This window comes from Micromys minutus (assembly GCF_963924665.1).
Source record: "Micromys minutus genome assembly, chromosome: 1".
Taxonomy (NCBI): domain Eukaryota; kingdom Metazoa; phylum Chordata; class Mammalia; order Rodentia; family Muridae; genus Micromys; species Micromys minutus.
Window position 1 is genome coordinate 252,865,202 of NC_137969.1, and position 20,076 is coordinate 252,885,277.

The following is a 20,076-nucleotide window of genomic DNA, read 5'->3' on the forward strand; positions in this document are numbered from 1 at the left end:
ACACAGGTACAACCGCACACTGCAGTGCTAGAGTTGGATGGTGAGCGAATCCTCCACGAACAGGACATTCATTAGATAGTAAGCAGAGGTAGTAAATATGAGTATCCCCCACAGGCAAGTTAACCAGGTCAGCCATCCAGCTGGTGAGTACGAGCAAGCCAATGAAGTCATGTTTAGTGGCGTAAAAGCCATTTCCTTAGTTGTTAATCAAAGGACAGACTCAGAAGTCAGAGCACACAGGGCACTGTCTCCGAGCAGCCCACGGAAGGGGCCGCAGTCACTTACGTCCTCCCACAAGGCTAGCAGAGAAGATGCAGATGAGGAGGAGAACGAGTCCTTGGTGTGACAGACAGGAGGAACACAAATGATCATTTCCCACCCAGTAAACCCTGGCAAGAAAGTCCAATGAGGCTCCATGGAGACCCACTTCTAGCGTTCAGCAACATGTTAAATCTGGCAGAGTTCAGGAGCTCCCAGGGCATCTCAGATCTAGCATGGATCCCAATCCAGGTGAGGGTTTTCTCTTGAGGGAAGCACAGTTTGCACTCAGGTGAAAAGTGCTGAGGGTGTAAAAGTGGGAGGCAAGCTGGACGTCGAAAGGGGAGCAGAGGAAAGCTCTGCCTCCATGTTAAACTGTCCATGCTGTGACTTCCACACTGCTACATGTACCATGAGAGCCACCCAGCTCTGCGACCCAGTCACCCCATGATAGGGTTCGTCCGAGGTGAGCAATTACTTTCATAATGTACTTGCTTAAGACTGAGGACTTGCTGGGCGTGGTGGTCACATCTTTAATCCCAACAGAGGCAGGTGGATCCCTGAGTTTGAGGCCAGCCTGGTCTATAGTTTCAGGACAGCCAGGGCTACACAAAGAAACTGTCTCAAAAAAACCAAACCAAGCAAACAAACAAAGAGAACAGAGGCTTGGCCCAGCCTGATTTACAGACTAAGTTCAAGGACACCCAGGGCTACACAGAGAAACACTGTTGAGTGAAGGTAAACATCTGAGTGCCCTGAATAAATGTTGCAACATCCCCACGTAGTCACCCCTGACTGCTCCCTGCTTACAAAGGTGGGATGCCACACCCATGCCACTGCCTAGCAATGCACCTGCAAAGTGCACACTGAACAGAAAAGAATGTGGTTCCTGTGCAGAATCCATGCCAACACCCGCTTCCCACTACAGACACGTGGAGAACATGATATAAACCCAGACTGTAGGGCATTCTACTTGTCCTAAGTTGAAAGAAAGAGGTGACTTAGATGGAACCCGATGATTAAATGTCACCAGTCCTGAACAGGGAGGAACAGTTGTCCAGGACACAGGCAGGTCTACCCTGAGCTAAAACTCACTGCTGGTACAGCCTTAGGATGGCACTGAAATTCACTGAGAAGAGCCTGAGTCTCGGGAAAAAGTGTGCAAGGTGTCCTGTGGTCACCACAGTCTATACTCAACTAGGTTAGAGAGAAGAACCGGTCAGCGAGGGAGACAGGCCGAGAGAAATCGCACCCCTGGTGCAGAAGAGCCGCTCATTATGTGAGATTCTGACTTGCTGGTAGGTCAGTAAGAGATGACAAGTTTGGACACCAGCATTAGGTGCCTCACCAGAAGCTCTGCTGATGACACACACTCTCATCCTTCCAGTTACCACACGCTTCAGTCCTGAGGATCAGGCCTGAGCTAAGCATGTGCCCTGCCACTAACTGTAGCCCAGCCTACATTACTCCCGAGTGTGTGCGCACTGCGGGGACTAGAAGACATTTACTTGTCTGCTCCACAAGAAGGAAGCAGTCCCAGAACAGTGTGTGAAGGGCGGAACGGGCTCATCCCCACTACTAAGGCAATCTAGGCAGACACACGCTGGTCACCTGGATGAGGTCTTGGTAAACTGCTTGGCACTGAATCACTATTAACCCACTTTCCCACTAATCACTGCATCCAAGCTATAATTCACATCAGTCCCAGGAATGGCAGCAGGACTATTATTTGTAGTTTACATTTTATCTCAAACACTCACTGCTCAGCCAGAGCCCCTGAAAAGGCTGACCATTTTCTCAGTTCCGCTTAGTCTCCAGGAACAGCTGGAATACCTGCCGTTCTCTACCTTGACACGTGTGACTTCCCTGCCCAAAACGTCACCTGGTCCCACTCTCAGGAAGTGTCAGATCTTCAGTCTTGAGACAAGGTATCTCTATTTAGTCCTGGCTTGCCCTGGAACTTTCTTTAGAGACCAGGCTGGCCTACCTGCCTCTGCCTCCTGAGTGATGGGATTAAAAGCATGTGCCACCCCACCCAGCTTACATTCCATTTTAAACTTACAACACTTATTTTCAAAAAGCAATACTCACTCTAAAAGTCAGATCATGTGCAAGAGGAGCAGTGTTGAAATACTCAAAGATAGAATCCTGGAAATCTGGAAGTTTGAGCCCTGCAAGGAATAAGGCAAATGGAGGCAAAACCATAAAGACATCAATCAGTCCCCGCAGACCACCACCATCCTGCAGGACTGCAGTCACTGAGCCTGCGCTAAGTCATGACTGGACACAGCAGAGACCCCAGAGAACACTTCCCAGAGACCACAGGAATCAGGAGAGAAAGGAGATTTAAGATGATCATGAAGCTGGGAAGACACTTGGAGCTGCTGGTCAGAGTGGGTTCCAAATCCACTAATCCCCTAGCCTAAAGCCTGAAGCCATGGGAGGCACTCACAAGGCTGGGTGAAAAGGTCAGGAGTTTGAGGGCAGCTTGACTGTAACACAGTGAGATGCTGACTTTTTTGTAAAGGGTGGGGGTGGGGAGGCTTGGGCGGCTGAGGAGGTGACTCTGGTCACGAGCACTGGAGGGTCCTACCAGGCATGCAAGTGGTGCCCAGACATACACATTAGCGAAACAGGAATACATATAAAATAATAATCAGGAAGATGTACTCGTGTCCCTTGAACAGCCTGTGGCTGGGACATTTTCCTTTTCAGGGAAAGATGAAATTAATAAATTCAACACAAAAATAGGGAAAGCTTTTATGGCGGTGGGCAGGGTCTCATGTAGACCAGGATGTAGAGCTCACAGTACCTGTACCACATTTGGTTTCTTTGGTGTTGGGGAACAAACCTAGGGCTTTGTGCATGTTAGGCAAACACTCAGCTACAATCTTAGCCCTAACAAGGTTATTGCTTAGTAAACATCGAAGTAGGAAAAAATTCTGGCAACTTAACATCAAAAAGGATTTCATCTCCCATATATAAAAAGCTTCTGAAACGTTAAGACAACTCAAATGTCAGGAAACATGCAATTCCTGTATTGAGACGACACCTGTTTGAAGCGTGAAGCCCACTTTTGAGTGTGGGTGTGGGACAAGTCCTCATGTCCCAGACTGACAGATATGACCTTCTGATGTGGACCAGAGTCCCACTTCTAAAGCTCTATCCCGGAACACTAATGTTTCATGTGCACGGCTACAGATGAAGCCCTTGGGAGAGGTTAACAGAGGATCTAGGAACTCCAATCTGGTCTCAAACTTGGGATCTACCTGCCTGAGCCTCCCGAGTGCTGGGATCACGCTGTTCAACAACACACCACAGCACTTCCCAGGTGAGCAAAAGGCAGGAAACAGCCCAGCCCAGAGGGGCCCAAAGCAGCTGCAAAGGACCCCCAAATGGTTCCCATGGGCTGTGGTGTCTCCAGCACAGAGTAGAGCTACCTGTCATGTGACCAGGGTAACTACATGTGTGTGTCATGTAACCAAGGTAACTACGTGTGTGTGTGTGTGTGTGTGTGTGTGTGTGTATGTGTGTGTGTGTTTGTGTGTTTGTGCGTGAGTGTGTGTTTGCTTTCCTTTTCAGAGGAAGAACTGACCAAAAATTATTATTGATTTGGGGGAGGTACTTTTGAACATATTTTATATAACTAAAAATGGCTCTAGGAAGAAAACCACTCCTTAGAAAGGCTGGTACTTAATAATTTAAACCTTCAGGTTTTATTTTACCTGTATCTGCTCTGAATTTTTCTTCCATTCTTTTCTTCAGACTCTGCATTTCTTCTAATAATTCCCTGTTTTTGGCTTCCGATTCCTTCAGTTTGCTGAAATAAGAAGTGAGTGGTTGTAGGCACATTGGCTGGAGACCATGTCCCTGTCTCACAAAGAGCTGGAGAGTGGGGGCAGGGCTCCCTTGGCTTCCGAAGAATGGCGGAGAATCCTGAAAATTCTCATTCCCAAGAATGGTGTGGCCAACATCTCCACTTGTCATATTAAAGAAAGCTCAGAATTATGAATTCAAACATAGATTTTTAAGTTATGGCTAAGGGGTTATGGAGAGCAAGTCTATTCCCAGCAACCAGGAAGCAGAAGCCAGTCTGGGCCACATCAAAACCTTGCCTTCACACCAACAAAGCAAAGACACCTAATAAGGTCCTGGTCAAGGAGTGTGTAGTTCATTAAACTGTGGGTGAGCTTCTAACTGGCCACTGGCATCAAGCACACAGTCCAGATCCTTAGGCTGTCTTCCTGGAGGACACCTAACATGAGTGTGGAGCCCCAGGGGCCTGGCTCTTAAGTAGGTCCAGGAGGGCAGAACCCAGCATAGACGCGGCCACCCATCAACAGGATGACATTGAGCGTATTGCTTCACCTCCATTTACCTGCACCTTGATCTTACCACCTGTAGAATGGGGACAATATTTACATCAGTGGGATATATGAGGGTCACATGACTCAACCCAGGTTACTGCGAATGCAAGACAAGTTTTCTACCACTACAACCAGCCCTTTAAGGCTGTTTTATAGTCCATGCTGGCCTCATCTCCTGTCTCAGCCTCCTGTGTGCATTGAGGGTCCTCACTACTTCCTGAGAACACCAGACTGCAGTCATCTTTCCTGCAGGAAAGGCACGATCTCCCTGCCTGGCTTGTATTAAGTACTAAGTGCTAATACACCTGACATTACGGTCCCTGAGGGCCTCATGTGTTCCTCTGAATGGCACAGGTTTCCCAGGTGAGGAAAACAAAGCCTGACCAGCAGGGGACAGCCTCCAAAGTCACAGAGGACCCGGTTCCTCTAATGGGTCAGATCTAGGACAAACCAACCTTTCGAAGGCTAGGCTGGTGTCTTTGACCTTCCTCAGCTCCTCCTGAACAAGCTGCTTAGCACGGATCTCTGCCTCAAGAGCAGACTGCAATTCCAGCCGTGCAGACATGTCCAGCTTCTGACTCCGACGAACTTTCCAAAGTGGATCCTGTGACATTGATTAAAATAACAAAACACATTTTAAGCCATTTAATAAAATCAGTACAAACAAGTCACCTTTTCAGTCTTACACCTTTACTATTATATTTACAAATTATCCATCTTGTTTTTAGTTTTAATACTTGTAATTATATTTATCCATCTTGTTTTTAGTTTTAATACTTGTAATTTTTTTTTTCTTTTTGTGGTGCTGGGGAGTGAACCCTGAGCAAGGGCACACCAGGAAAGTGCCCTACCACTGAGATGAACCTAAGTCAGCCTGGGCCACGTCACAAGATCACATAAGAAAAGGTAGTAACTGTTCCAAAGCTGTGGTGGTGAGAAACATTGGTGATGTGGCTGCCTCACAGGAATAAGGGCAGCCGGCCACAACTCAAGCTCAAAACAGATCTAAGTGAGTGCATGGAGGGTGTCACCAGTAACGTGCCCTGTGTCAGCCACTGTCCTGCTACTCTGAGGTCATAGCTTAGCTCCTCGTCAGGTTAACAACTAAAGAAATGAACCATGAGATGCTTGGCCAACAGCTGCCACGTGTCCTGCAAGCCGCACATGGCCTGTGCACAGGAGTCAAGCTCCACATTTGCTTACAATAAAACCAGCAGCGAGCTCTCCAGGAAAAGAGATGAAGGTTTACACAGCATCTTACCAGTGTCCGGGATCCCAAACTAGAGTTTCTCAAAGTCTCAAGTTCTTCAGTCATCTTAGAAGCAAGGGCCTGAAGGTAGCCTCTGGCATCTTTCTCGTCGCTGACCCTACACAGGAACAGGTATTTATCTTATGAGGATAGGAGTGTCTGCTCTCCTCGGGACCACCTCACCGTGGCCAGAACTTCAGCCACCTCTATGGAGTAGACAGTGGTTCTGGCCCCACCTTAGGGTCTCTTTAGTGATGTGTACACTGGCTGTGGAAGTTCTCCCCTGCGTGTCACCCGCCATTAGGAGCATAAACAGTTCAAGCCAAATACTCATGGCAGCTAGACACATTCCAGCCTGAGGAGAACAGCCAAGACGGAAGCCCCAACCCCGGGCACGCACCACTGGATGATCTCTGCAATCTGCGCCTCCCAGTGCGCGACCGACTCCTTCTTGGACGCCAGGTCCTGCAGCTCGTCTTCCAGCTGTCTGTTTTGGGCGGTTAGTTTATCCACAAAGGAACAAAGCTGAAATTAAACAATGCCAGCACGTCACATGTGTGTCTGGCACCTCTGCTGCAGCACAGTAACCCCAGCTCGGCAGCACATCGGCACGGGGGGGGGGGGGAGGGGGGGGGCTCACTGCTCCCAACCCAGGGACAGGAAGGGGCAGCTTTCAACAAGTCAAAGCACCCACTTAAGTATCAAACTGTTTAACATGGGCACCAGGCATCCAAAGAAGAAGTAATGTCCCCCTAGCAGCGATGTCACCCCCAGTCATGCTACAGAGAGCAAGTCACCTTTTCGTTTTCTGCTGTTAACTTCTTGTTCTCATCGAACAGCATGATCCTCTCCCGTTCGTACTTGTCTTTCACGGTCCCTATGGCCTCTTCCATCTCGCTGTGCCTGTGAAGGCGAAGGACAGAGTGCCTCACTCACACGCCTGCCCGCGGCAGCGAGCATCGTTCTCACCTGGAGACCACGGCACTCACCGCTCCCGCTTTGACTTTTCTAACTTGTCTTTCAGCATCAGGACCTCTTTCTGCAGGGCCAACTGGTGGCTTTCGGAATCGTGCACCTCCTTCTTCACGTTCTTCACTTCCAGCACGTGGGAGGCCTCCCGGCGCACCAGCTCCTCCTCATAGAACAGCACTTTCTTCTCAAGCTCTGACCTGATTTTGGAGATCTCCTGCTGATGCTCCAGTGTAGCCCCCGGCCCCCGGCCTCCTTGCTTCACCTTCAGATAAAGGGTGAAATAATTGGACATCCTCAGTGTGGAGGCCATGATGTCCTTTCTTTCTCTACCACTACCTGGCATCTAGGACTGTACCAGGCAGAGCCGTCAACATGGGACGCGGGGACCTTCTAACAAGCAAGGGGCGAGTTTGAGGGATGGCACAGACTTGGTGCCACAGAGTTGTGTTGTCTACACAGTCACCTACCAATACTCTATAGAGTGCTGACTGCTTGTCACAAATCTTCCAGTGACACTGAGGTCCCTGCTCTCAGAAGCAGGTGGTGAGTGATGGTGACAGAGAAACACTAAGTAAGGGAAGAGGGAACGTGGTGGGACAGAGGATGTGTGAGGGGCCATCTTTGCTGGAGGATCCTGCGCACAGGCATGCTGGGGGCAGAAGTTTGATCTGGGTCTATTGGGAAGGCTGACATGGCTGAGGAGCTGTGGAGCTGACTCAGGCTGAGCAAACACTCTGCAGACCAGGTCCAGAGGGCACCGAGGAAGGAGGAGGATGTCCCTGAGCCTTCTGCTCTACTCCCTGGTGGCTGTATATGAGGAATGTGGTACAGACAGGTAAAGAGTTGCAGAGTCACAGAAAAACAGTCTAGGAAATGGTGCTAATGGGTGCTGCATCCAAAGGTAGCAAAGATGACAGAGGAATGAATATGCCTTGGGCTCAAAGGAGAGAATTGCCATGACAACTACATGGACCCAGTGACCAGGCTCCAAAGAGCTAAGTCACTCATCCCAGACCACACTACCCGGAGAGCGGACGATGACCTCACTCGTAACTGTTCCTTCTCTTGGCCTTCCTACCACCCTCGGACCCCATCGACTGCCTGGGTGAAGAGCAGCTTGCCTCTGCCATATCAACAACAGGACATGGACCTGACATGGCCTTTCCTGAACTGACCATGCCCACATGTAGGAAATCGGGACAGGAAGGAGGCAGCATCTGCTAACTTGGCAGTGCTGACCACAACACCTGAAACTGCTACACAACAAAGAAAAGAACATGGCCTTTATAACAAAAGCTGTTGGAAAGGCAGTGACTACATCCCCCACTTCCTCTCATTCTGTCACTTCCTGGAAGTCGCTGTGGGAGACACTGGTCCAGCCATGTCTGACAGCCCGTGGTACACAGGAGAGAACGTTACCTTGAGGGCCTCGAGCTCCCGCTCCATCTGCTTACAGAAGCTCTCGCTGTGCTCTCGAAGCTTCCGTTCCTTGGAGGCCTCAGCAGTCGCATCCTCAAGCCGAGCCTCCAGCTAAGAAAAAGCAGACCTACTTTTTACAAAACAGAACGTGCCAATGGCCACCGTGGCGCAGATCCAGGGAGAGTCTCTGTCTAGATGTCCCTGCACCATAGTCACTGTGACCTGAAGGCTGAGAACACTTTAATTGAGTGAATGTATGACTAGTAGAAATGAGACAAACCTATAATCTAGTTAAGTAGATAATCTGAGGCTTAAATTCAAGGGAAGTTCCCAATTTGTAGAAACAATTCTGACATGTGAAGGGGCAGTTAAAAAAACTATTACAATTACAATTTAGTTTTTAGATGAAAAATTCAAACATCGGGTAAAGAAGAGAAAACCCCACATGCCCATGATCCAGAGTTGATAGGTAACAACTAGCTAAGGGCCAAGCTCATTTTGTCTGTGCCCAAATTCGCAGGTTGCTTTAAAACAAGCTCAGGTCCCCTGCCACTGCACCCTCAATTCTTAGGTGTAACGCCACTGCTGCCACCACAAGTGCATCTGGGTTAGAAGACAGGGATCAGGGGTGCACACGAAGAGCGGTCATGTACTAAGGCTGGTCACCATCCATCCAGCACGTTTAACAGAGCATGGAGCCACACGCTGCCTTGACCCCACCACCTGTCACTAGCAGGACAGGGACATCCACCCCCAGGGCAGTGGCACTGACTGGCGTCAGCAGCAGCAGAAGATCAAAGTACCTCCCTTTCAAGTACACAGCCATTAGTCAGGTACTAGAAGGCACTGGCCCCAAGCCTGGGGGCTTCCTTCTGATCCTGGCCCACCCGGTGGTTCCTGCACTTGTCCTGTGCGCACATGTTCCATCCTCACACTCAATAAATGAAGCAAAGGAAGGAAAAGCCACCTCTTTCCTAGACTTCTCAGACTTGCGGATATCCTGTCTCATGGAGTCAATCTTCTGCATGGCCACCTCCATCTCCTCCTCTTTGTCACGGAGCTGACGGGACACCTTCTGCTTCTGTGACCTGAGCTCTGCCATGCGCTCATTGAGCTCTGAGAACTCCTGCAGGGCCCGCTTTCGCTGCTGATGGGCGTCTTTGAGTTCTTTGGTCTGGGATTTCAATCGCTCGGAAGCTTCAACCAATTGCTGAAGGGATAGAATTCTCTGTCTCACGTTTGCTCAACAAAGACTGAAATCAGAAGCTGTGTCTTGTCATATTTAAGTCAAAAGTGATTCAAATGCTGGGTTTGGAGAGTACTCCTGTGAACACGCTGCTCTACATGAATTAGTGCTCAGCACCTGAGCCAGTCCTCTTCATACAGTCCCCCTCAGAGTCCCCGTCAGAGTCCCTGACACACACAGTGCCGATACACAGTCCCCCTCACACACAGTCCCTCACACACAGTCCCTGACACACAGTCCCTGACACACAGTCCCCCTCACACACAGTCCCTGACACAGTCCTCTTCAGAAGGACTGTGCTGCTACCTTGTGCAATTCTTCCTTCTCCTGCCGTGCCAGACGGTACTGCTTCTCCAGGCCCTTCAGCCGGTGTGTGGAGTCCTCATGCTCCTGGCGAAGGGTCACGGTATCCTCAAGCTGTCGTTCGAGCCTGTTTGAATCTGAACAGAAGAGAAATGGATGTGTTCCTGTGTGTACAGTTACTTTGCGGTAGCTGCTGATTCACAGGGAAGTAATCTTCACTAGTTTTCATGTAGTGTGTGTGTGTGTGTGTGTGTGTGTGTGTGTTTTACAGTGAGGGTGCAGAAGTCCAAGGCCGACTTGTGGGCAGCAGGAGCTGAACACTGTCAGTTTGGTGACAAGCACCCACTACACCGTCTTGCCAGTCTCGCCTGTGCCCACCCCCTGCACTTGGCGTCCTGTGGTCCTGTGTCACATGCTCCCTGTGGCTGGCACCCTGAGGTCTGCGCTCACTGCCTGTTATATTCTGCTTATATTTGATTCTGGAGACTCTGCTCACAGACAGACTCCCACTGGTGCGTTTGCTCATTTGTCTCAGGATGGACGGCAGAACTTTACTTAGTAAATAAAGAGACTCAGCCCAAACTTTTTTTTTCCTTTTTAAATCAGATGGGGTCTAATCAGAGATGGAGCAGACAGACTCCAAACATAACCTGGAAACAGAGGTTGACTGAGGAGCTGACCCACACGTGGCTAAGGCATACAGCTCAGAAGTGATCTGAGTCCTTAGAAGTTCTCATGACCAGGAACTAACTATAAATAAGATTGAAGGTGCTGGGGAAATGGCCTAGCAGTTAAGAGCTGTTGTTCTTGCAGAGGGTCTGGGTTCAGTTTTGGTTCCCAGCACCCAAATGGTGGCTCACCGCTCCCTACCTGTAAGTCTTGTTTCAGAAAACAGGGCTTCCTCTCTTCTGGCCTCCACAGGTTCCAGACATGCACATACACACACACACACACACACACACACACACACACACACAGAGAGAGAGAGAGAGAGAGAGAGAGAGAGGGAGGGAGGGAGGGAGGGAGGGAGGGAGGGAGAGAGAGAGAGAGAGAGAGAAGCAGAGGTAGAGGCTGAGCCCCTGAAGTTCTGGGGCAGTGGCCGAGCAAGTTCAGTACAAGGGAAGAGTTCACAGGGAAAAGACGATATCAGAGCCAAGGAAGATGGGAAATCAATTTTAAATACAGACAACAAGATGTAATTCTACATAAGCTTGCAAAAACTTTAGCTTTTTCCTATTTTTCCACCTTAGGAAGAAAGAGTCTGAAAATAGCAGACTAACATTCATGAAGCTGCCAATTGAAGGGAGCACCTACCCACCAGAGGGAGCACCTACCCACCAGAGGGAGCACCTACCTGCCATTTTACTCTTCATTCGCTCAAGCTCTTCATTCAGCCTCTTGATTTCCTTGTCTCGGTTTGAGTTGCCCAAGGCCCGTGTGGAACCGTGAAGGGACTGCACAGTCTGTGTGGACTCTGAGGGAGACACAGCATTGAGAGCGGCCAGCCATGTGTGCGAGGCACGACCCTACCCCGCATCAGGCCTGTCCTGTCCGGCCACTTACCTTGCAGCTTCCGGCTCAGCTCTAGCTTCTCCTGTTCCAGCCTTCGTATCCTTCGCTCATAAGCTTCGATCTGCAAGCTGTTCTCCAGGTCCCGCTGCACATCTTCATCTTTGGTTAGCGTGCTGGACTGTATCATGCTCTTCAGAGAACCTCGGTCAGAAAAGCAGCTGCAAATGGAACAACAGGCTTTCGTATCTACTGAGAACTGGCAGTGGCTTCATTAGCATCTAGACTTTCTGGGATGAGAGGCTTTTAAAAGAACAAACCAGTACCTGTGAAAAGACTTTATTGTGTGAAGAGCCAAAGTTAGACAAGAGCCTCCTTACTACTGTGACTAGGTGGGGACTGGGAGCCAAACAGGAGGCACCAGGGAACGGGCGCCGACTTGGAAATCACTGCTCATGTTCAAATGGAAAAGCAAAAGGGGGCATTTTGCTAACAAGCTGGACTTACAGGCAAGTATGGCTCCCTGGTTCTGCCTCTCACCAGCTGTGCCCCTGGGAGAGTTGCTGACAATTCAGACTTAATTTTCAGTCTTGTAGACCGAACAGCATATTGACTGAAGTGCTCTGGACAAATGGCTTATCTGTGGGAATCAGCTGATTCCTGACCATGCTATGGTCTGTGAGACCTGTCGTGACAGGCAGGCCTGGGCCTTACAGTGCGACTGGCACCCCACAAGTGGGAACCACTGAATACACCTGGCACACTTCCATGACCTGTGCCAGCCATCACTGTGGCACCAGAGATAGGAGCCGCATACCCACGTCAACACCACTGGCCGAGGTCGAACATGGATGCATATTCCTGGAACCGCCAAGTTCACAGCATGGAGGAAGTCAACTCCAGCTCACTGACAGGAACTAGGAGCCAGGGTTACACTCGCCAAAAGAAGCTCTAAAGGCTCCCTACCATCCGACAGCCTACTCACAGGAGTTAACCAGTGATAGCTCGTGGACCCAGTCCTGCTCCTGAACCTTCCATGAACCTTTAAGAATGTCCTCTTCACGTCATGTCTCACCGTCCCTCCGCATGCCCCACTGGCAGGGGTGGAACCTGGGACCTCATACATGTTTGCCCAGTGCTGCCACGGAGTTACAGTTCCACAAGGTTTCCCATTTTACTGTGCATGTATGAATGCCTGCAACTGTGCCTGAGTACCACATCCATACAGTGCCCAAGGAGGGCATCTAAACCTCTGGGACCACCACCACACAGTTGTGAGCTGTCTTGTGAGTGCTGAAAACACAACCCCAGTTCTCTGGAAGAGCAGCCTCCTTCTTAAATGACAAGCTGTCTCTCCAGCCTCAGTTTTATACATATAAAGGACTGCAGAAGAGAAAACAAACCTTGTGTCAACAGTCTAGTGTTAAGTCAAGTGCAGGACAGACATGCAATCAGGAACGCAGAGCACCGTGACCTAAGCCACTGTGGGCATGGTGGGACACTGGACAGTGAGCCTTCTCTGCAGGACACGGACACTGCACAGCAAGAGTCCACTGCAGCTGTGTGAGCGGCTCACTCAGTCACCGGCCACACATCAAGCATGTCCACCAAACATGTATGTACAGTGGTAGTCAGACTCTGGCACCATTAGGCAAGGAGACTTTCAGGTCACCCGCTGTGTGTATGGTCTGTCGTTGACCAAAACACTGTGATGTAGTTCGAGACTTCGCTCACTATTCTGCCTTTTACAGAAGCAGCCAGCTGGTGCTGATACCTATAGTCATCAGGAGATACCCTCTGCATCTCCTGCAGACACAGCCTCCCGGCCCTTCTGGTTGTGCCTACCCTTAAGGAAGAGCGATGAGGGGAGCCACCCCAGGCATACCTTTCTGTCGTAAATGTAAAGCCAATGAACGGCAAGTGCAGTCCCGAGAAGCCCGTATGAGAGCCAGGAGGTAAGATTTCCTGTGCAAGAAACATACAGCGCAGGTGAAACAAACCGTCCTTCAAGTAAGCAGCACAGTGCCACAAGACACAAGAGCCAAGGACCCTGTCACCACTGTCCCTGCTCTGAGTTCCAGCTGTGTAAAGCAGCAGCAATTTGGGCTGGCAAGATGGCTCACTGGTAGGGGCTGATAGCCAGGCCTCCTGTGCACATGAAGCAGCCATGGGAACAGTGAAGCTGAGCATAAATCTAACACTAAATAGAAAGGTATAATATATATATATATATATACATACATACATACATACATACATACATACATACATATATATATATATATATATATATATATATATATATCAAAAACTTTCACATGTATGACAGTAAGAACATTTTTTAAAATCAAAAACAAAAGACCAAGATGAAGGCTTTAAAGTAACTGCCAAAGATAAAAATGTAATGTTTATACAGGGTCTAACTATACACATCTGTCAGGGCTGGAATTCACTTTGTAGATCAGGCTGGTCTTGAATTTAGGGAGATCTACCTGCCTTTGCCTCTCAAGAGTGCTGGGATTAAAGGCGTGTGTCATCTCACACAGCTGCTTTAATTTTTATTTGTGTGTGTGTGTGTGTGTGTCTGTCTATGCTACATGTATGCAGTCACGTGCAAAAAACCAGAGGAGAGTGTTGGAGCCCCTCCAGCTGGAGTGGCAGGCAGTACTGAGCTGCCTCATACGGGTGCTGGGAACTTGGGCCCTCTGGAAGAGTCAGGAGATCTTGAGCTGAGCCACCCGCCTCTCTGGTCCTGCAGCTGACTGACTTGTTCAGCAGATAGCAGCAAACAATGCTGACTCAGACCCACACTGTAAAGCAACCCCAGGAGGACACGGGCCTGGCACTCACGATGTTTCTCAGCATGTCATCATCCACATCGAAGTTGGACGTGTCAGAAGGGCTGCTCACATCGGGAATGTAGGGTGCTTCCAGGTTTCGTATATTTTCCCAATTTAGACCTTCAAAGAACGCATGTTTCTTAAAATCCTCTATCCCGTTCTGCCCGAGCCGCCGTTCTCTGCTGCATATTAGTCTCTGGATAAGGTCTTTTGCTTCTTCAGAGACGTCGGTGACATGTGATGGGAACTGAAACCGTTCCTGGGGAGAAAGAAATGGCCAGAAGCAGTCAGCAAAACCCGAAATGTGCGGAGGAAGGAGCGGTAGTAAGGAAAACCTGAGATGTATGAACAGTACAAGAAGTAATCCTGACTTCATAATTAACCAGGGGTAAGCTGAGGCTAGGGACCCCCAACCCCCACCCCGAGACAGGGTTTCTCCCTGTATCCCTGGCTGTCCTCAGTCTTAGAGATTTACCTGCCTCAGCCTCCTGAGTGCTGGGATTAAGGGCGTGCGCCACCACTGCCTGACTGAAGCTAGGAAATTTTAATTCCAAAAAGGCCAACAAAAAACCTATTCCCTTTGGGCCTGCAAGAAAGCTTGTGGGTAAAATACACTCACTTGCCTTGCAGCCTGGTGTTTGGAGTTTGATCCCCAGAACCAACATAAAGAGGAAAAAGCGCCACAAAGTCATCCTCCAGCTTCCAACACGCGTTGTGGCACATACACCCACACACATGCATCATACACAAGTAAGTAAATTAATTAAAACAGACTTTCATAGCTGAGCAGTAAGTACTGCTCACAGTCAGATTTGCCAGACTAGAGTTCTGGCTCTCAAACCAGCAAGGAACACAGACAAGTGTGACTCGGGGATTCATGCAGCGTGACCTGCAGAGCGCTCAGCAAACACAAGAAGCGCACCGCAGGGCTGGAACACAGCAGTATCGTTGAAGCATGTCTTCCTTTCTGTCCCAGTACGCAGTTAATGGGATCTCAAACCTCTGTTCCCCTCTCCCTTTTTCTCCTACCCCATCTGGCCTCCCACCACTCACCCCAGCCTGTGAAGGCGATAGAACAGCATACAGCACCTCACCTCGTGGTTCATGATCTTTCCGTATGTCTCCACCAGAGACTCTGCGTAAAACGGTGTTTCTCCATACAGCATCTCATACATGCAGACGCCCAAGGACCACCAGTCACACTCAGGCCCGTATTTGCCCATGCCGTCCTCCATGGCCTGCAGGATCTCTGGTGAGATGTAGTCGGGTGTGCCCACAGCCACGGAAGACTGAACCTTGGAGGGAGAAGGGGAGAGACAAGGGAACCCAGAACGTCACTAATATTTCTAACCACATTCCTTAGCAGCAGTAACAGAGAACAAACAGTCGTGGAATAATAATGGTGGGTGACCAGGAAGCAAGGCCAGGTGATTTGACACGCATGCACAAGCACTCTTGCAGGCTCAGCTCTGGGACGTTCCCAGCGGCATGTCCACAGCTGCTGCCCATGCTTGCAGGGTGGTCTAGGGGGCTGTGCCCAGGCCAGCTCTTGACTGTCCAGTTCAACGCAAGGCTTTAGGAAAAGCATGTGCTGGCTTCTAACAAGCTCCCAGGGGCTGTGGCTTCCTAACACAACCCACCCTGGATATCTAGAGGGGAAAAAGGCAATTTGGCCCAATATGAACAGGGCTAGACAGTCTTTGTTTAGGGGTCTGATACAACATCAGCAGGCACATGCCCAAAGCAAAGGCACCACTCATGAAGGCCCAATAAGGGCTAGTCTATCACCACGGAAAAGCAAGAGAGGGTTAGATAAATAAGCTGATGGGACACAGCCGGGCAGTGGCCAATACACTAGCCCAGTCTCATCTAAGAGACCAGACTCCATGGGGTCCCCTTTGGAAAGAGCATCTCAGGGACAAGCAGGGTAAGAAGCGCTGCTCTGAGTAGACAGCAGGGACTGTGCCTAGCGCTTTCCAGCACAGCGAGTCACATACAGGAGCGGACCACAGCATCAGTCTGCCAACAAGTCAATGTGGGACAGAAAGTCACAAACAACAACAAAAACCAAAAAGTACAGTGGAGCACACACAGCCCCACGGCCTTGAAAACACACTGGTAGGAAATGCCTAGGCTGCTCACTTTTGGAGTATATGGCACCACACCTAAGTGTAGGATTTAAAGAAGCAAAGCCTCCTGTAAGGGACTGCAGGGGCTGCTGTGGTCACAAGAGAGAATGTGATGACCCAGGGTGAATTAAACAGGGTAGAGAGCTGGCCAGTGAGAGGCCACTGACTCCAGTATTGGTCTGAGCATAGGTACCAGCTGAGCCAGGCTCCCTCCTGTCCAAAAACAGGGACATCAGCTGGTGCTCACAGCATTCTGTCCCAAGGAACCCCATCTGAAAAAGCTCACCAGGCAGAAAGCTACCCGGGGCAGAATTCTGAAGAATGGTGCCCAAGAGCATCCTCTGGCCTCCACACAGGCACATGCCTGCACACCTGTACACTTACATACACAGCTGCACATGGCACACATGCACATATATGGTTTTCAAACTAAAAATTTCCCAAATTTCAATTGTCTCCTGAACAGATTTGTCTTCTTTTCTTTTTATTTAATTATTTATTTTATGTATATGAGTACACTATTGCTGTCCTCAGACACACCAGACAATAGGGGTTGCTGGGAATTGAACTCAGGACCTCTGGAAGAGCAGTCAGTGCTCTTAACCACTGGACCATCTCTCCAGCCCCCAGATTTTTTTTCTCAATGTTATCTCAAACTGGACACTGAACCCCCTTTCACCCCAGGCCAAACTGAAAAGCAAAGTCGGTCTCCAGCGGGAATACCTACAGTGCCGTCATCATTCATCTTCAAGCACGACCCGAAGTCAGCCAGGCGGATATGACCGTTGACATCCAGAAGGACATTGTCAGGCTTAATGTCTCTGTGGGTGACAGAAGCAGAATGGGTGCACAGAGAGAATCGTGATCACACCAAGAGCAGCCTGACCAAGCTTGTCACCTGCCCACAGCTAAGGTTCTCAGTTATCTCCTGCCTTCGTGAGGAGGCTCATCAGCCCCAGGATCAGAAAATAATATCTAAGAGCTAGGGAGACGGCTCAGGAAAGGGGGCTTGGTGTTCAGCCTTTGGAGCCCAGCAACCACTTAACAGCCAAGTGTTCCACAGATGCCTGTAGATCCAGCTCTGAGGGTCTCCCCCCTCCAGCTCTGTGCTCTTGTGCTCTCCTCTCTCAAGCCCTGTCCTTCTGTCTGTTCCCCGGCCCTATCCTCTCTCAGCATTGCCTGTGATGACCCCACACAGTGTATCTATGAGAAATGTAAAAGGAGATCAAGGGGCATGTGGCAGAGAGAGAGGCAATGGAGCCAGGGAGAGGTGCCGCAGGCTAACAGTCTACACGGACTGAGCTCCCTGCAGAGCCGGCTACCACAGCAAACGGCACAGTCTCACAGCCCAGGCAGGCTGCCCAGCGCCCACGCAGTCAACGGCCTTTCTACATGCCCAAATGTGGGCTGAGGCCTCAGAGTAAGATCATCACAGACTACTCTGAAGCAAGAGAACACAGCTACCAAAGCCATGCTCACATCTGTTTCCCGCAGCACATGCTTGGTATCCACTGTAGGATTGTGTGCAGACTGCACCGCAGCCACATGGGAGAGCCCTGCAGGGGAACACGGGGATCCCATCACGCAGAGGAAATGGTATTTCAAACACTACGGATTGGCAAGCAAGCGGGTATGTCTTCTGATCCAGAAATACTGGTTCTGGAATTACTCTGCAGACACACCAAATAGATACTGTGTGCAGCTGAGACACACCAGACGCACCTAATGCCCACACCTAGGGCGTCTGCACATAGCAGAGTAGACAGATATGACAGAGACTGGAAGCAGGAACAGCAGTTGGGAGCACTCCCCAACCTCCCAGAGGGCTCCGCCCTCAAGGAATGAACACTTGAAACATGCAGACAGAGAGAAGTGGAGAACTTCCTGGGGCAGAAGATGTAAGTAGGTCATGCAGTGCCAGCAGTGAAGCCTAGCCCAGGTAGAACCTGTCAGGGACCACTCAAATAGGAACACATGTGCATGGGTTCAAAGTGCCTTTTTAGGGCACAAGAATTTCAGGAAAAGTCAAACGAAGCATCGCTGGGTAGCCTGGTTCGTCGCTGTCACAGAACCGACAGACGGCATCTGCAAATTGAAGGATGCTTTACCCTACAACCAGAGGACCAGCCATGCCTGTTCTACTGCAAGAGTGGGTACAGTATTCTTTAAAAGCACCAAGTTCACAAAAAACAAAGAGAGGATGGGGGAGGATTCCGAATTTAAAAGGTGGAGAAGATGGGGCTTGAGTGTGATCCTGGATCTGACTCTCACTGGAGGACTGTCCTTAGTCTTAGGCACTGGGACCTGTGGTCTGCAGCTGGTGCTGTGGGGAGGCTAAGGAGATGCCCCTGCTAGAGGAAGTCTGTCACTACAAGTGGCTTTCAGAGGCTAAAGACAAGCCACTTCCAGCTCTCAATTCAATGTGTGAGCTTTTGGCTTCAGGGGCCTTGGCTCTAATCCTGCCACCACTGACTCTTCCCCATCGGGGACTATAAGCCACAAGGAGCTCTCTCTTACGCTGCCCTGGGCCTTGGTGTTTTACCACAGTGACAGAGAGTAACTATAGAAGGATCGAGGGCCGGTGTGAGCACAGAGAGGAATGGGTTTCAATGGCTGGGCAGAGTGGTGTAAGCCATTAATCCCACCACTCCAGAGAGGCCAGCCTGGTCTGCATAGCAAGCCCAGGACAGCCAGAGTTATCTTATAAAGACCTGTCTCAAAACAAAAACAAAAATAAAACAAGCAGCTAAGCAGTCTATGAAGAGAATGCACCTAATCCTAAGGCATCTAAAACAATGTGGCTCCGGAAAGGTGCTTTGCACATCTGTGAATGCACATGGGAGAGGGAGAGACTGGGCAACAAGTCAGCAGTGTGTGAGTCTGGGCAGATGCTCTTCTACTTTTCTTGCTATTTCAAACAGTGTTTTGGTAGGAAATGTTACAGCTGGGGTGCAGCCCAGTAGGGCACTTGCTGGTATACGTGAGACCCTAAGTTCAATCTCTAGGACTCCAACGTTAAAAGGGAGAAAGATATCCACACCACAGACAGGCCAGGAGTGACAGTGCACACTTGTAAGCTCAGCAATAGCGAGGCTGTAGTGGAAGAATCCCACTCCAGGCCGCAAACCCAACAATGTGTGTAGTGTGACTCAGGATGCATAATTAAAAACAGGCAAAGCTAATTTATATTTTCAAGGCTCTAATGTAATGCTCACTGACACATACAGCTACTCAAATTAACTAATTAAGAACCCATGAGCCAGCTAGACAATTTCATGGGTAAAGGTAATGGATGTCATCTTAGGACCCTCATGGTAGAGAAATAAATTCCTGCAACTTGCTTTCTAACTTCCATATGCGCATATGCCTACATTCTCTCTTTCTTTTTCTCTGTCTATGTCTGTCTGTCTGTCTCTGTCTCTGTCTCTGTCTCTCTCTGTCTCTCTCTCTCTCTCTCTCTCTCACACACACACACACACACACACACACACACACACACACACACACACACACGAAATGATTACTTTAGGGCCTGAAGAGATGGCTCAGTGGTTAAGCACTTGCTGCTCTCTAGAGGACAGAAGTTTGGTTCCCAGCACCCACGTCAGGCAGCTCACAATGCCTGTAACTGTCACTCTAGCAATCCAGTCTCACCTTCTGGATTCCCCAGGAACCCACACAAGTGGTATACAGACACACAGACAAATATAGACATGTTCTCTTTTTATACATCACAAGGCTTGGCTGTAAGCATTGTGTACTGACTCCACCAGAAGCTATTTCA

At 49.6% G+C, this 20,076-nt stretch overlaps 1 protein-coding gene across 4 annotated transcripts in view; it reads right to left on the minus strand.

The window, feature by feature from the left end:
* Positions 1-20,076, minus strand: part of CDC42BPB (CDC42 binding protein kinase beta) — a 76,663-nt gene that overhangs the window by 16,339 nt on the left and 40,248 nt on the right. For 3 of the 4 annotated variants that reach the window (XR_013975347.1, XM_080929555.1, XM_080929553.1), the window contains exons 6-22: positions 17,020-17,113; positions 15,258-15,458; positions 14,174-14,422; positions 13,209-13,288; positions 11,378-11,544; positions 11,169-11,288; positions 9,818-9,951; positions 9,233-9,475; positions 8,266-8,376; positions 6,864-7,108; positions 6,672-6,777; positions 6,275-6,399; positions 5,887-5,992; positions 5,081-5,229; positions 3,984-4,078; positions 2,350-2,429; positions 286-336 (exon numbers count right to left, since the gene is read on the minus strand). Coding sequence is in view for 3 of the 4 variants with exons in the window: in XM_080929555.1 (XP_080785681.1) it covers positions 286-336; positions 2,350-2,429; positions 3,984-4,078; positions 5,081-5,229; positions 5,887-5,992; positions 6,275-6,399; positions 6,672-6,777; positions 6,864-7,108; positions 8,266-8,376; positions 9,233-9,475; positions 9,818-9,951; positions 11,169-11,288; positions 11,378-11,544; positions 13,209-13,288; positions 14,174-14,422; positions 15,258-15,458; positions 17,020-17,113 (2,356 nt within the window). In the remaining variant the exon portion in view is untranslated. The remainder of the gene's footprint in view (positions 1-285; positions 337-2,349; positions 2,430-3,983; positions 4,079-5,080; positions 5,230-5,886; positions 5,993-6,274; positions 6,400-6,671; positions 6,778-6,863; positions 7,109-8,265; positions 8,377-9,232; positions 9,476-9,817; positions 9,952-11,168; positions 11,289-11,377; positions 11,545-13,208; positions 13,289-14,173; positions 14,423-15,257; positions 15,459-17,019; positions 17,114-20,076) is intronic. The other variant, XM_080929554.1, reaches the window with a different exon arrangement.